The 17,197-nt window shown below is 36.4% G+C and overlaps 1 protein-coding gene across 1 annotated transcript in view; it reads left to right on the top strand.

Moving 5' to 3' along the window:
* Positions 1 to 17,197, top strand: part of VWA8 (von Willebrand factor A domain containing 8) — a 519,173-nt gene that overhangs the window by 111,980 nt on the left and 389,996 nt on the right. Inside the window, exon 5 of the mRNA XM_044669384.1 lies at positions 12,076 to 12,243. Coding sequence (XP_044525319.1) covers positions 12,076 to 12,243 — 168 coding nt within the window. The remainder of the gene's footprint in view (positions 1 to 12,075; positions 12,244 to 17,197) is intronic.

Raw genomic sequence — 17,197 nt, 5'->3', positions numbered from 1 at the left:
GATCTTTTTACTTCCTTTGAGGTTCTTGGTTGTACTCAAGGTACGTAAAGTTGCCTGAGGTAGAGTTGTAGAAGTATTTACAATTGTATGACTGGCTGTCATCTGTCTGTTAATCTGTCTGTCTGTCTATAATATCAATGAGAAGTCAAAATATTTTGTTTCAATGATATTTTCAGTGTGTTTTGTTACTCCCTTAATCTTGAGGGATTGGGATGAATATGTGTGCAATAAAATGTTAATCTAGTTCTAATAAGGAGGAACCAAACCCATTTGAATAATATTAGCTAGAACTGCTCTCTTTAAAATAATATTGAACATTTACTATTTACCTAAAATCCCTTTACATGTTCCTTGCTTTTCTTGTCCAAGTTAGTTCTCTGTGAACTTTATTTTTCTTGTATTCATTGAAAAAAAAAAAAACAATTTTCCACCTTAGAATCAATACTGTCTAGTTTCCAAGGCAGAAAAACAGTAAGGACTAGATGGTGGGAGTTAAGTGACTTGCCCAGGATCACACAGCCATGAAGTGTCTGAAGTCTATTTTTTAAATTTTTATTTTTTTATAATTGTATATTTATATATATGATATATGTAAATTTATATAAAATATACATTTTAATAAAAGATTTGATTTTATTTGCAAGATATTCTTCAATTATCTCAAACTTTATAAAATTTTAAACTCATTCTGTTCACCTTTATGGTCTTATTAACATCTTCTCTTTCTTCTTCCTCTTCTCTGCTCCTTCTCTTGTAAAATAGCCTTCCCACTACTATCTGGCAGTACTCTTCGTTTCCTTCCTTTGATTTATTTTTCGAGGCTTATTTCGTCTGGGAAACCTCTTCCCAGTTAACTATGGGTCTAACCCCTCTGTATGCTTAAACATAAAAGAAAGCTGAATGTTATGTACCACAGGAGGTATAGACTGGATTTTTGTAATTGCTAGCTAGCACTTTCATATGAAAAGCTGTGGGCCAGAGTATGAATGAGTTGGAGAGATGAGAGGGCAGAATTCACCTTTTGAGAGTACCTTCAACCACTTGGACCCTTCCATTTGATCGATTTTCTCATTAGCTACTCTGCTTGGTTTTGGACTCCTTGAAAATAGCATGTTTCACATATCACAAGAAATTCATCATAAGAAATTACACCTGGAAATTACTTCAGCTTTGATACTTGAATCCTCCTCAGTACCTTATGATTGCTTTTTCCCTCTGATTGGAGGATTGGAAGGCAGAAGATTGTACAAAATTCATCTCAAAGCCTTTCTTTATACAGGGCTCAGAATTTTCCAGACAACTCTTCATTTCCCACTCTAGCTATTCTGTTTGATTTTTGTTTCCATCATGTACAAGGCACTGTCTTCCCCTTTTCAGCTTCCTTTTGTGTGTGGGGTTTTCTGATTAGAATGTAAGCCCCTTGAGGGCAGGTACCATTGTTCTTTTGCTTGTATCCCCAGAGTGCCCTGTGTCTGGCACACAGGTGCTGACCATTTTCTATATATTACAGTGGTCAATAAATTGTTTATTGATTGAATATGATGACTTTGAATATAGCTATGATTGTAGATAGCTCTCAGAAGCTGCATTATGCCCCTAAGTGGCTCAGTGTATTCTGCAACCATTCCAGTGCAACAGCTCACAGTTCCACTATTAGTGGGTATTGTGGGAAATATAAGTAATGGTAATGGGGTCACCAGGGATATTATAAATAAACTAAGTGGTTTCTGGGAACACATACACTGGGATTTTATGAGAGACTAACTGACAAATGACAGTTAGCCAACTGTCACTCTGGCCAGAGGCTTTGAATTCAACAGACAAGGTAACAGGATATAACTGGGTTTAATTATGAACAACTAAAAGGTGGGATAGGGATATCTACTCTAAAACCTTAAATCTAATGACATAACCCACAGGGAAAGGAAAGACCTATTTCTACACTAACTTAGTAATCTAAACTCTCAGGGCCCAAGGAGCAATGGAGTCTCTGGGTGACTGCCTCAGACCTGGAACCTGCCAGGCTTGAGCAGCTCAGCTAGGGGCTTTGTGGTTTTGGGATTCTCACTGCAATCCACTGATGATCTCTGGAGGCCAAGAGCCAAGGTTGTCTCAGGTACCAAATAGGGAGGGTTTTGCTTGAAACGCTGCCCAATAGATTCTCAGACTTTCTCCTCTTCCTTGGTACAAGACTGTTGGATCTTCTCTCTTTGCTAGATGCCACCACTCAGGATCCGAGGGGAAAATCAGGATACAGGATGTCCTTTTACTCTGAGTGCTCCCAGGGCTAACCACAGTTTGTGTTAACCCCCAATGGAGTCCTTCCCAGAGCACAAGTCACTTCTTTTTGCTCCCTCATTCCATCCTGGAATTCCCAGCTCCAGCTCCTTCCTGCTAGATACATCTTAATACCTAATCAATAACTAATCTTATCTTCCTCACAACAGTCTGCATCCTCCATTCAATCACTAAAGTCATTTTCTTAAAGCAGTCCAAGTCTAATCACACCATGCAAACATATACTTTTCTACCTCCAGTGTACTTCTCTACCTCCTTGCCCAATGTACTACTCCATGGCTCCTTTTTGCCTTCAGGATCAAATAGAAAATGCTCTCTTTGATATACAAATCCAATAGATTTTTTCACTTATTGACCTGAATCATCCAGGAGATAAGGTGTATATAAAGAATTTCCAGTGCACTGGAGCAACTCAGCCTTCCTGGGAAGGTCCATATAAAATATTGTTAACCACTCCAACAGCTATAAAACTTGGAGAAAAGGACTCTTGGATTCATTGCTCACATGTAAAGAGAGCACCTTCTATTGAAACTGATTGACTGTATTCTGTCACATGCATTGGATATAATAGTCCATAGACAAGTGGACACTGTTTTTGGAGAAAACACTGAATTTATAAATTTTTATTATTGCTTTTCCTTTTATTTTTCTAATAGCATATTTGATTTTCTCTTTTTTTATCTTGTACTTAAAGTACATATAATTAATATTAATTTTTGATTCCGTAGCGATACAAGTTAAAATATATATATGTGTATATATATATATATATTTGTTCTAATATTAATTCATACCCAAAAGCTTTAGACTATGGAAACCTGCCATTTATTGATAAATGTTATGGGACTGTGATTAATGATTATGCCTGATTCCAGGAGAAGGGAACAAAAGAGCCACTATACAGTGTTAAGAAGCACAAGGTCATGGAGACCAACCAATCCCAATGAGATTGATGAAAATCTGCACAATGCCAAGGAGCACAAGGTCAAACAGACCATACCACTCCAGGTAGGACTGATTGAAATTCCATGCCAATATTAAAGGACTTGACCTTAGTGTAAGACTCGAAGTTACAACACTTGACATATGTTAAGATGTAGGATGCTTCATACTACACTGCCAGTCAAGTACTGAAGATAGGCCATCATTCTGGCTTGCCTATCCCTGAGAACAAAATTAAATCAGACCAGGGAATGACACTTCCCTTTTACATAAAAATCTAGTCCTCTTTTTACTCTCTTATGGTATGGCAACTTCCTGTAGTCTTGGCTGCTAATAGGTAAGTATAATATTACCGCATTTTGCCCTACAGATTTATGGGACAAAATTTACTTTAATTGGACCCTAATATAAGGGCCTATTATGAATTTATTCTTGTTTACTTAAAAATTTTTATATACATAGATTTTTGATATTTTGATCCCGATTTTGAATTTTTTTATTTCTCCCAAAGTTTAATTTTTCTATTTGTTTTTCTTTTAATATTTTTTGTTTTTCTTTTGATAATTGACTCATACACCCCATAACTCAACAATGTATTCTGAGTTGATCTGGGTGTTGGCCAACACCCTCTTCAGGGGGGATTGCTTTTTTATAAAAATCCAAGATTTAAAATTTTTTCCAAGAAAATTTTCAGGAAAAAGAAGCCTCCTTTGAATCTAGAAAATGAACTATTGGAGAAAGATGCCTGCAGAAACCTACACTGAATCAAGATGATCCAGAATGAACTTTGGGGTGCAATTAATTGAACTTAAGGGATTTAATATAATTATTTTGAATTATAAACTCTTATGCCAAAGGGGATTGCTCCCAATTGGCTTTTTGTCAGTGCATCTACCAAAACATTGGTTTTGCTCTCTCTATCTCTCTTCTATTTCCCTCTTATCTCTAACTATTGTAGTGAGAAGATTTTAGGGGTATAAGATGATTACGTCAAATGATCAACTGGGGAGATGGAGTCTCCTTAATGATCACAGGGGGGATTATGATAATAAGATTAAATCTACCTTGCCCATTCTCAAATATAATCACCAAAAGTGTAAACAACTCCACTTAACGCACAAGTTGGGAGGTCTGTGACCCATGTGTGTATTAGAGTGAGTGATGAAGTCCTAAGAAAATTGTCTGTTGTTATTGGACACGTAAACTAGGAGGAAGGCACAGGAAGTGATGTAAAAGAAGCCCCTTTAAAAGAGAGTTCAGTGAGTTCTGCTTCTCTCTTCTCTTCTTGTTTGTGACTTGGATCTGGAGCTGGGACCTTGAGACCTTGGTGAGATTGTTCTTAAATCTTTCCTTTGGAATTACACGAGTGTAAAGACCAAATCTTCCTGAACTTCTCTTAAGGAACTTCCCTTTCAGTAGAGACTCTGTGACTGAAGCTTTTTCTTCATTCGGCTCCAGGCCCTCTGACGACTCAAGGCCAAACCTCCTTTGGCTGAGGGTTACTTAGATCTGCCTGGATTAAAGTAGGGGTTCAGAGCAATTTACCTAGTGTGTTAGATTACTTATCTTATTCTCTCTCCCATTTCCTTATTTCCTCTCCCTTTCCACATTTGTAAATAAACTTCCATAAAAGTCATTTTGACTTGAGGCTATTCTTTAATTGGGGTTTGATAATTATGCAATACCCTGGGACCAAACCTTTTAATATTCACCCAATCAAAACTCCTTTTTACCCCTAACATAGTGCCCTAATAACTTTTCAGGCTTCTTACTTACACCTTACTTCTTGACAGGTACTCATTGATTGAGACCCCTGGATGTTTGATATCTCTCAGCTCCAGATATCTTCTCTGGCTGTCCTTCCTGCCTGGAATGTTCTTTCTCAGCTCTGCTTCCTGACTTCTCTCATTTCCTTTGAGTCCCAACTAAAATTCTATCTTCTATTGGAAGTCTTTCCCAATCCCCTTAGTTGTAGTACTTTCCCTTTGATAATTTTTTCCTTTTTATCATTAGTAGAGCTTGTTTTGTCTGTATTTCCATGCATGTTGTCTCCTCTATCAAATTTTAAAGTCTTTAAGGGCGGTGACTATCTTTTGCCTCTTTTTGTGTCTCTAGCACAATACCTGGCACATAGTGTTGTTGTTCAGTTGTTTTAATCATGTCTGATTCTTCATGACCTTATTGGGGGGGGGGTGTTCTGGCAAAGATACCGGAGTGGTTTGTCATTTTCTTCTCTAGTTCATCTTTTATATGAAGAAACTGAGACAAGAAGGGTTAAGTGATTGACTCAGGGTCACCCAACTAGTAAGTGTCTGAGGCCATTTTGTGACCCCAAGCCTGACTTTCTGTACATGGTACCACCTAACTGCCTAGCACATAGTAGGTGCTTAATAAATGTTTATTTGATTGGTTGACTAGATATAGTGCTTGGTCTGGAGTCAAGAAAGACATAATTTCAAATGTGGCTTCACACACTTACTAGCATTGTGACCCAGGTAATCATTTGACCCCAGACTCAGTTTCTTTATCTGTAAAATGGAGATTTTTTGTGAAAGTTGTGAAAATCAAAAGAGATATTTGCATAATGCTTCACATTGTTACAATATATATAAGAGGGTTTGATTTTGGAAAGAGTGACAGAACTGGGTGAGAATGTCTGTCAACTCCCCTCTCTATATTCTACTTTTACTAAAGACAACAGAGGAGGTTTCTCTGGAATGGTGGATGTCCCGTTCTCTGGAAAGCTAAAGGGAAGGCTTTCCTATTTGGACAGGTGGGTGGTAACGCTGGTTGATAAAGCTCAGACCCTCTCCCTACGGAAACTTCCTCATGGCCAATGTTAGCACCGCAGGGGATCTTGCTCTACATGGAGTCTGAGCAAAGCAGCTGCTCAAACCCTTCCCCTCTTTGCCTTGTGGAATGATTTCTCCTTGATCTGACTGTGAATTGGTTTATTTTGTAGATGAACAAGGTAGCTGGAGAAGGGAGAGGATAGAGGAATCAAAGGGGGGGATAGGTTTGAGGGAAGAAGAAACCCTATTTGGGGTTTCTTGTTTTCTTCAGCTGAGCCAAGATGGCTCCACTCCAACTTAACTATCCTCTTCTTATCTAATTAAAGTCTCTCTCCTTAACCAGTGGCAAGTGTCCTTCTTGGGAAGGTCAAGGGAAGGAAAGGATCTTCAGGGTGACCCCCTGAAGTAAGGGATCAGCCCCTTCTCAGCAGCTCTAGTTGTTCGTTCTTTCTCTAATGGAGGCTCTCAGATAACAGGAACCTTCTTTCTCTTCTGGGCAAGGGAAATGGAGGCCAAGCTTTTCCACAGGTGGGAATCTAGAGCTCCAGGACTTTGCTCCTCACTCGACAGAGTTCAGAGGGCAAAGCCCTTTCAGTTAACAGTTTTCCCCACAATCTTCTTCTCTCACTCCAACTGTCACTGCCCCTCCCGTCACATTCCAAATGTTGTCTGCTCCATCTCAGTGGGCTGAAATGCCAAAAACTTGATTTAAAGTTTTCCTTTCTACAACTTAGTATAAGAAGTTTTAAATAAATACTTCCTCCCTCTTCCCCCTCCCTTCCTTCTTACTTGCCTTCCATTTAAGAAAGTCACCATAGACAGTCATTTCTTAATTTCTATCCATACTGCAATTTGGACTCCTCCATCATGCCCTCAGGGGTATCTTCATCACTAATACCTCTTCAGCTTCCTTTTTTATGTTGTTGATTCCCCATTAGAATGAAAGCTCCTTGAAAACTGAGACTATCTTTTTGCTTGTATTTGTATTTGTATTCCTATCCTTAGCATAGAGCCTGGAACTTAGTGAGCTTTTAATAAATTCTTGTTGACAGACTGACTAACCAACCATGCCTTTAATTTCTTTCTGTGCCCACATGCAGTTACTTTCTTTGTTGAATCGTGGTCTTACCCACCATTGGGAGTAAATCCCTGGTCTCTTTCCTTCTACCATGTGAACTCTAAACAGGGAGGTTGGATTGCACCAATGTATCTATATTGATTAAAGCAAATTGTTTTTGAAGTCATTTCTCTCTAAGGTCAGTTGTTTAATTATATCCAGTATTTTCTTTGGTAGCAAAGGAGAATTTCCCCTTCATTTGTTCAATAAATTTCTTATTTGATCTGGGAGAAATGTAATGTGTATTTTTGGCTCTATGGAATTTGTAAAAATAGAGTATGTTATTTAATCTGAATTTTATGACAAACATGATAGAAAAAATTATCTTGTTTTTAACAATTTTGCTAACAGGCCATAACAAGCCATGTAGTTTAATTTTTTTGGTAGGAACAGTACTTTTTTGGAAAAGAGATTCCTTTTAAAAACAACTCACTTGGGACCCTAACTGAGATGTAATTTTTATAGGAAACTGTCCATGTTTTCCATTTTTGATAAAAGAAACCATTTTATATCAATTTGCCTGTGGCTTACTTAACAAAAACAATACTCTTCATCTTCTTCAGCTGGTGCTGAGGGATCTCTAACTCATTATTTTCTCTTATAAAGGTTTGAGGTTGCCAAATCAGTGATACACTGGCATAAAACAAGGATTTTTAGTACTGAAGCAAGAGCAGTCAAATGGAAGAAACTGAGTGGATTCCATTTGATATGCTTAAAAGTTTTTTTAAAAAACAATAAAGTGTGGGGCAGCTGGGTAGCTAAGTGGATTGAGAGCCAGGCCTAGAGATGGGAGGTCCTAGGTTCAAATCTGGTCTCAGACACTTCCCAGCTGTGACACCCTGGGCAAGTCACTTGACCCCCATTGCCTACCCTTACCACTCTTCTGCCTTGGAGCCAATACACAATATTGACTCTAAGACAGAAGGTAAGGGTTTAAAAAGAAAAAAAAACAGTAAAGTGGCCCAAATTTATTGAGTTCTTTCACACAGTACAGTGCTATATACTCACATAAACACAGATATGCACATATAGAGTGTAGTCTTTTTCCCTACTTAAAGAATCTACGTGTATCCCTTCCATATTGTGACTTTCCCCATTGCAATTTCAATATACCATGCATCAGCCTTAGAAATTAAATGGAAATTTTGGGGTATTTGCAGAAGCTGCAGATGATGTGTGAAGGCCACAAGAAAAGTTTAAAAACTTAGAAGTGTATGAAATATATGTATTGTATCATGTAATACCAACATATTTTGTCTTTTAATACCACAAATATACACATTTTCTTTTCTAATGTTAAATAAAAAGTTAAAAGTTTACAAAAAGAATAAGAAAGCCAGCAAATGATACACAAAGACTAGAAATGTTAATTAATATTGACTTATATATAGCTATGTCCAAATACTTAACTAAAGTTTTATAATAATATACTATAAACACTCCATAAAAGAAAAAGAAAAAATTTAGACTTCTTCTGTGATATGAAAAGAAGGCCAAAAAATTTCACATGGATTTTTCAGATCACAGGGGCACCATAGCCCTAACCCACGGCATGTGAATGGGATGCATGTAGTTTGCAAGTTTGCTTTGGTATTCCTGTTTTTGATTATCCCTATTTAGAAAAGGTAAATAATTTTCTCTTCTTGAGACTTCTTTGGTTTGAGATTTAATTTAGTTTTGTTTTTGTGAGGCCTCAAAAGCTGAATATGCTCATTGAATAGTAATTGTGACTACTGTTGTGCTCAGTATTTTGAAGATAAAGAGATTAACAACATATGGTCTCTTTCTTCAAGCAGCTATTTAGTGGGAGAGATAAAAGTTAGCTAAATAACTAAAATTCAATATAGAATGTGCTATTAAAAGGTGATATTGGAGCATCAAGAAGGGAGAAATTTTTCCTTAGTGGATGGGAGCTCTTTGGGGAAGGTAACATTTGACCTGTACCAGGAAGAACAGACAAAATTTTGCTGGGAAAAACTTAGTGGAGAAGGTGTTCCAAGAGTATGGATCAGCATGAGCAAAAGCATGGAAGCAGGAAAGCACCTGGTGCATTTATGGACAAGTAAGAAATTAAGTTTGAGGTGTGAAATGAAAAGCAAGGATGAAATGAACTGAGTCTTTAAGTAGGGAAGCCAGTTAGAAGGCCATTTCTAGAATGTAGGCAAAAGGATAAAAGTGCCAAAGCTAAGGTTAATTCCAATGGGAATGAATGAGAAGAGGCAGGTGCATTCAAGAGATATTTCAAAAGTCAACATGTACATCTTGGTAAATTATTGGATACAGAAAGTGAGGGCGACTGGAGTCTTGATAGTTTGTTTTCAGAAATTAGAGAAACAAGGATAAAATAGTTTTATGGGAAACGTGCTATTTAGTTTATAAAATATACCTAGTTTTTTGCATTTGTCTCCCTCCTTAAAATGTGTCTCCTTGAGAACAAAGATCTCCCTTTTGCCTTTCTTTATATTGCAAAGATTAGATCAGTGTGTGGCACATTGTCAGTGTTTCATTAAAGCTTGCTGATGGACTCTTGCCGTTAAATGTAGTTTTCTTCATCTTTCCTGATTCAGGGCCATTTATTTGTAGTTTGGGCTTACCACTACATAGTAAGCTCAGTGAGGGCAAGAGTTCTCTCCTCACCAAACAGGACCTAAGGCCATAGACTACATAAAGTCTGTACTTTAGGGAATCTTTGCAGAATTGAAACAAAGGTTCTGAGTCTATCCTCCTTTCATTAAAGACAGAGTGAAATCACAGATTAGTTGAAAAGCAGGACACTGGGAGAGAGAGAAAAAAAGATGTCATCATTGGGAAATAAGGCACATAAGTGAATTGTTGACAGCACAAAGTGCATCTTATTGGAGGAGAATATAAAAAGGGAATAGAACAAGAACTATCACATTTTCTTTTTTTTTTTTTTTTCTATTTCAAAGCTGTCATCACCACTTCCTGAAGAGGAAAGAAAATACCTATCCCAGATATTTTTGGCTACTAGAGGTAGTAGAATGAAATAGTTCCTCAAAAAGCTTGGCAGCTGATATCCTGGCCTATCTTTCTTTCTCTTCATACCAAGGATGTAGTGCCTAAATGAAGTAATTACAATTAACTAATTTTTTTTAAGTATTACAGATGTGACTTTTTACAAACTAGACTGGATATATATTTTGAGACAAGAAAACTTTGACCTGAGATATTATTTATAATATGCAAACACTTAGAATTTCTCCCAGAACCTTTTACTAAACTGGTGTCAATATATATGTGTCCAGTGTTCCCGTACCCTTATTTTAGTTTTGGAACTAGAGTAGTATCTTCAGGAAGTATTTTTATTACTCTACTTCCACTAAGATAGGGTAACAATATATCAATGCAATGAATCTGGCATTAATGTTCTTTGTTGATCTCTCAGTGATTGAGCCAAGATGTTTTTAAGATCCTTAACAAAAAACGCTATCTTCCTGTTTGTATGAATCCATTCTAATTTCCTTATTTTGATGGAGTAAGCTTAGAACAGGAAGGAATGAGAAGTTTAAATCCTATCACATAGACAGCTATTGATTTTTTTAAATTTCAGGGATTTTTATTTTGTGTTCATCTGAGTTTAGGTCTATTTAGAAGATGAGGTTTATATTAAAAGTTGATTCTTTTTATCACTGAATAATGCAAATGAAAAATTAGCTTCTAGAACCTTCTTTGTAATACTTATACAAAAATATGTATAGCCACACTCTTTGTGGTAGCAAAAAACTGGAAAATGAGGAGGTGTCCATCAATTGGGGAATGGCTGAACAAATTGTGGTATCTGTTGGTGATAGAATACTATTGTGCTCAAAGGAATAATGAACTGGAGGAATTCCATGTGAACTGGAACAACTTCTAAGAATTGAATCAGAGTGAAAGCAGCAGAACCAGAAGAACATTGTACATAGAGACTGATACTCTAAGGCACCATCAAATGTAATGGGCTTTTCTACTAGCAGCAATGCAATGATCCAGGACAATCCAGAGGAACTTATGAGAAAGAACACTATCCACATCCAGAGAAAGAACTGTGGGAGCAGAAACGCAGATGAAAAACATATAATAGATTACTTGGTTCAATGGGGATATGATTGGAGTTTTGGTGTTAAATGATCACTCTATTGTAGATATGAATAATCTGGAAGTAGGTTCTGAACAATGATACATGTATAACCTAGTGGAATTGCTTGTCAGCTCCAGGAGAGGGGGAAGGAAGAGGGTTGAGAAAAATTATGAATCATGTAACCATGGAAAAATATTCTAAATAAATCAATAAATTTAAAAAAATAAAAAATAAATAAAACCTTCTTTGTAGATGGGTAGATTTTGACTCTTTGGGTATAAATTCTTTAAGGAGAAAAAAGAATTTCCCCATGCCTTTTACTTCCTTACTCCTCTCCCCCCTCTACCCTTTCCCCACCCCCCCAGTCCCTACCATGGTTTTATTGTGTATATTTAAGTCAATTGATTTTCCTATCATTAGTTTCCCTATAACTACACATAGTTATTCCTCAGTTTTTCTAAATGGATAGATAATGTACCTTCAGTAATATTCATTAAAAAAAAACCTTGAGATATTTCTAGTACTGAAGAAAGTAGTTTTTCTAAAAATTCCTACTTTGTAGCATAACTTTTAGTTTTGAAGCTTTATTGAAACACCAGTTTTATTCCAAATATATTTTTTCTTCACTGAACTCTCCTTTGTAATCATCCCACTCTTCTAACAACTCCTGAAAAACTGACCGAGTATGAAAGTCTGTCCAACATTTTGCATTTATAGTACCTTGTGCTGTGCTGTTTTCTGTAATTTACAACTTCATTTTTTCCCTTAGGCTTCATGGGTAATTATACTATGTTTTGCTACTTTCTATATGCTAATTTTATATTTTTTTGTTATTGTTGGAAAAGTGTGCTGTGCGTGCTGCCACAGAAGGTAGAACCCTTGTGCTAGAAGGCTTGGAGAAGGCAGAAAGGAATGTCTTGCCTGTTTTGAACAACTTACTGGAGAACAGGGAGATGCAGCTTGAAGATGGACGTTTCCTCATGTCTGCTGAACGTTACGACAAACTCCTAAAGGTAGGCAGACAAAAATACTATTATTTTCTCTTTAATCTTGAGCTAGGGAAACCTCTCCTGTAATTTCTGCTTCTGAATGTCCATTATAACCCCTTCATTTTGTCAGACAAACAACACAACTCAAGCCATTTGCCCAGTGCTCCTTTGTAGACTTATTGATTGTTCATGTGAATATTGCCCATGCAGTGTTTTTGATTCCATTCTAAGACATTAGCTATTTCATAAATTCCATCTAGAGGTTGTAACCACTTGTAGTTACATTTAGTATCCTATGTTGTGTACTTATTTTATAAGCCTTGATTGCTGCTTAGTGAAATTATATCTGCTTGCATTTTAAGAATGTCTACCAATTTCCTCCTTTTTTTGGTAAGGAAGTATTACTCTTTCTGTAACTTCTTATTATTCCATAACTCTCAATTTGCCTAACATAATGCTCAGTGAATACTTTGGGATTGGATTCATTGAAGTGTCCCCAGTTGCTAGCAGAAATAGCATATCTTTGTTGGGATTGTTGCTGCTTAAGTATTTTTTATCTCTAATGTTGTCTAGTTCATTTATCAATCTGTGAATTACTTAGACTGAATAACCTGGGATTCTCAAAAGGAAGCTTATTCAAGAGCTCTGTCAGGCTCTCGAGAAATAAATTCTGGTGACATGCATTCAAATGATTCCATTGAGTAATAGAATGGGGAAATGCCATATCTTTTTCTGAAATTCATTTATGTTTTATCTGTGACAATCTTGTGATCTATCAACATAACAACCAATGGAACTGGTCAGGAGAGAACTCATTGGTGGACTCATATATAGGTCAAAAACTTGGAAAGAAGAAAAGATAACCAAAGGTCAATATAAAAGAGTGATTTAATCTTATGAAAATAGTGTCAGGAAAGAGATAGTGGATGGAATCAGAATTATAGATCTAGATATGAAAGGAATCTTAGAGGTCATTGAGTTGTCTTAACTCCCCCCATTTTGCAGAGGAGGAAACTGAGATTCCTAGATTTGAAATTATTTGTGTGATGTCACACAAGTAGTAAATCACAGAGCAGATTTTTTTAAAGTTTTTAGGTAAATCAATAATACTAATGATAGTGATATTTGTAGCTTTAAAGTTGCTGAGAAATTTACATAGTTTCTCTCATTTGAACCTCATAGCTATCATGGGTGTTATTATCACTGTTTTAGAGATGAGAAAAGTAAGACTCAGAAATGTTCAGTGTCTTGTTCATAGAATACTGCTAATAAATGTCAGAGACCAGTTTCAAAACCAAGTCTGTCTGAGTCTAGTACCCTAGTTACTGTGCTGTGTATACTCAAGAATACTATATCAGATTGCTTACTGTCTCAGAATGCGAGGAGAGATACAAGTGAGGGAGAGAGAGTAGGAAAGAGGGAGAGAATTTGAACCTCAAAAAATTTTAAATGAATGTTAAAAATGGGAGAAAAGATAAAATGTTATTAAAAGAAAAAAATTTTAAGTGATAGACCACCTTCTTAGGGTAGATGAAATAGCAAAAATGGACAATGGAGAGGAAGAGACACAATTATTTGATGTCTTTTTGGTTTAGTCATTGAGAAAAATCTCTAGAATTGGAAAACAAGCAAGAAAAAAGATTAACTGTAATTGGAAACCTAAGATCAGTGAGTGAGATGAAGGAAGTTCATATACCTTGTTTATAGGTTGCTAAAAGAACTAGAAAAAATGGTTGCTGAACTGCTGTTTGAGGAATTATTAAAAATGGAAAACTTGAGAGAAGCAATTGTTATGATGATTTTCAAAACAGATTATTGTGGATTTGATGTCAATTCCTGGTAAAGTTCTAAAATGCTTTATTAAACAGATATTTTATAAGCGCCCACATAGGATTGTGCTGATTCCTCACTACAGAGGAGGGTGGGCTAATTTTAAACAAGACATTCAGGACTAACTTATCCTTTTCTCTGATATGTTACTAAAGTGGTAAAGGAGGAGATTGCTGCAGACACTCTGACCAGATTTCAGCAACACACTTGACAAAGTCATTGAAATCCTTGTTGTTGGTATGTAGAGTTATAGGCCGGATGATATCACAGTTAGGTCAGCTTAGAATTTGTTGAAATACTTGAGGAGATTAATGAATGAATGAATAAATGAATGCCACCCCGAAGGAAAATACATGTTAGTGTGCTATAGAGTTCTGTCTTAGGGCCCGTTCTTGCCTACATTTTATTTTTAGTAACTTGGAGAAGCATTTGTGAATAGAGAGCTGGTCTCAGAAGCAGATTGGTACAGAGGAAAGAGTTCTGGCTTTGGAGTCAGAGGTCCAGAGTTCAAATTCTTTCTCTTCCACTTTCTACTTAATTTTTCCGTAATTCAGTTTCCTCTTCTTTAAAATTAAGGGGTTGGGGACTTCCTGGTTAAGATGGTGGCTGAGTAGAAGCTGGGCCACTTCCTCTCCTTACCAACAGATATAGTATACATCCAAAGGACAAGAAAACAAAATCCAGATGAAAGAAGGGACCCCACAATAGGGTGCAGTATCGAAGGTACGTGGGATTTGGGCACTTCCACACTAAAATAAAGGGGTTGGTATACCTTGATGACCTCTAAGTACACGTCCATGTCTGAATCTGATACTTTGATTCTGAGTTCCAGCCCTATTTCTGACATATACTGCCTGTCTGATTGTGGACAGATCAATTTACCTCTAAGTCTAGCTGCAGGGCAGGTGTTACTAAATTCCCTATACAAATCAAATCATGAAATACATTTTATTTTTTATTTTTATTTTTTTATTAGACATTTATTAATATTCGTTTTTAATCTGTTTACATACTTTATGCCCCTACTTTCCCCTTCACCCCCCGCTCTCCCCCCACCCATGGCCAACGCACATTTCCACTGGTTGTAACATGTGTCCTTGTTCAGGGTCTATTTCCCATTCATGTCCGCCTCAGCCCATGCATTTAAGCAATTGTTTATCTTATATGTTTCCTCTCCTGCAGTCCTTCCTCTGAATGTGGGTAGCATCTTTACCATAAATCCCTCAAAGCTGTCTTGTGTCATTGCAGTGCTGCTGGTACAGGAGCCCATTACATTTGATTTTACCTTAGTATATCAGTCTCTATGCATGAAATACATTTTAAAAAGCTTAGATGAAGCCTGATGACTTGCTTACTAAATTTTTAGGTGATATGAAGCTTACGTAGGGTATTAAGTAATAAATCCATTTGAAGATAGAATTGGGACACCAAAATATCTTGATAGTGTACAATAAAGAATTGGCAGTGTATATAGCATTCAGCCTGTTTTTGTACTAAGAATAGCTTTTTACATTTTTATTCAAAGTTTTGTTATGTTTGAAAATATAAAAACCATTCTTGGCTCTAGGGCAGTACAAAAACAATCTGGGCTAGATATGGTCCTCTGGCTATAGTTGATGACTCTTGCCTGGTCTAGAAGAGTATGTCATATTTGATAGGCTGAATTGTAATGAGGTTAAATAGCAAGTACTGCACTTGAATTTTAAAAATCAGATATCTAAATTCTGGGTGAGGAAGATGTAATGGACAGTGGTTAATGTGATAAAAGGCACAGGAGTTTTAGTAGACAGTCAACTAACATTTGTTATGCACTATGAGTGAGGCATTGTGCTAAGTGTTAGACATGCAAAGAAAGACAAAAGGCAGTCTCTTTTGTGGAAGGAACATATATGAAAGACACATAAGTCAATGTATCTTCAGACATATTAACAGAAATACAGTGATTCTAATGAAGTAACTGTAAAAGTGATAGTCCTGTTGTATTGTCCCATCTTCAGACAACATTGCAAGTATTATGTCCTCTCCTGGTGCTAGCTTTTAGGAAAGGCATTGATAAATTGAAGTGAGTCCAGATAAAGTGACTATTTAATGAAAGGTACTTGAAACCAGGTCAGCATGGGTTACAGGAATTGGAAATGTTTAGTCTAAAGAAGAAAGGACTGTGGTAAGGCAAGATTGCAATAAATATCTTAAAATATTTTAAGGATTGTCATATAGAAGAAGGCATGGTTCCTCTGTGCTTCACTTATGTTTCTAGGAGCCAGGATAGATGTCACAGAAAGGCAGTTTTCAGCTTAACATAAAGAAATAACTTCCACCAATTGAAACTGACCTGAAATGGAATGGCTTCCTCTGAAGATAGTGAATTCACAATCATTGGAAGTCTTTGAGGAAAATCTGGATTTTATAGATTTGAGAGAGTTTGCAGGTATAGGTCTAGAAAGACTTTGGAGCTTCTTCTAATTAGATATTCAAATGCTTGTGTTTCTTTGGTCTGATAGGTTTCTTCCAGCCTCTTCTAAAAATGATCTCAGTCTGCTTCAGTTAGGAGATGTAATTGAGAATAACCTAATTACCATGGTTTAAAAATATTGTTGTGGTTAATTTCCAGAAATGAAAATTGACTTTAAATTCATTTGTGGGAATTGATTATGTAGAACCTTCTTTCTCCCTACCCCTTTCTAACTGCCAAATGACTTTTATTTGGTCCTTGGAGGTGGCATGAGCTAATACCACATATTAGCTGATTAGAAAAAAGCCATGCTGTGCTGAAGAAGATATGCTTCTTTTTTTTAATTTTTAAATTGTTTATAAATGTTCATGACAAAAGACTACTTATTTTGTCTCTTTATTATGGGTTTGAGCCTAGACTTGGGGAAAAGTCATTGTTCATAATTAATTGAGCAGGGTTTTATGACAGGTGAAAATAAGATAGTGCTGCCATTTGGGTTAGAGCTGTTCCTCACACTTTCTTTGAAATAATAATAGTTTCTCAAAAGTAAATGTTATTGTAAATTTAGAGTCCTTCTAGTTAACTTGATTAAAAATATTCATTACATTGGCTTTTTTTCATAGCATTTAATACATTTCCCCACATACACATACGCACCTTCCTACCATCTCTAGCCTTGAAATTGCAATCTCATTA

The sequence above is a fragment of the Gracilinanus agilis genome, chromosome 3 (genome assembly GCF_016433145.1).
Source record: "Gracilinanus agilis isolate LMUSP501 chromosome 3, AgileGrace, whole genome shotgun sequence".
In the NCBI taxonomy this organism is placed as follows: Eukaryota; Metazoa; Chordata; class Mammalia; order Didelphimorphia; family Didelphidae; genus Gracilinanus; species Gracilinanus agilis.
Note: the sequence above shows the minus strand (reverse complement) of the source record. Positions and strands in the feature narration are given on the sequence as shown.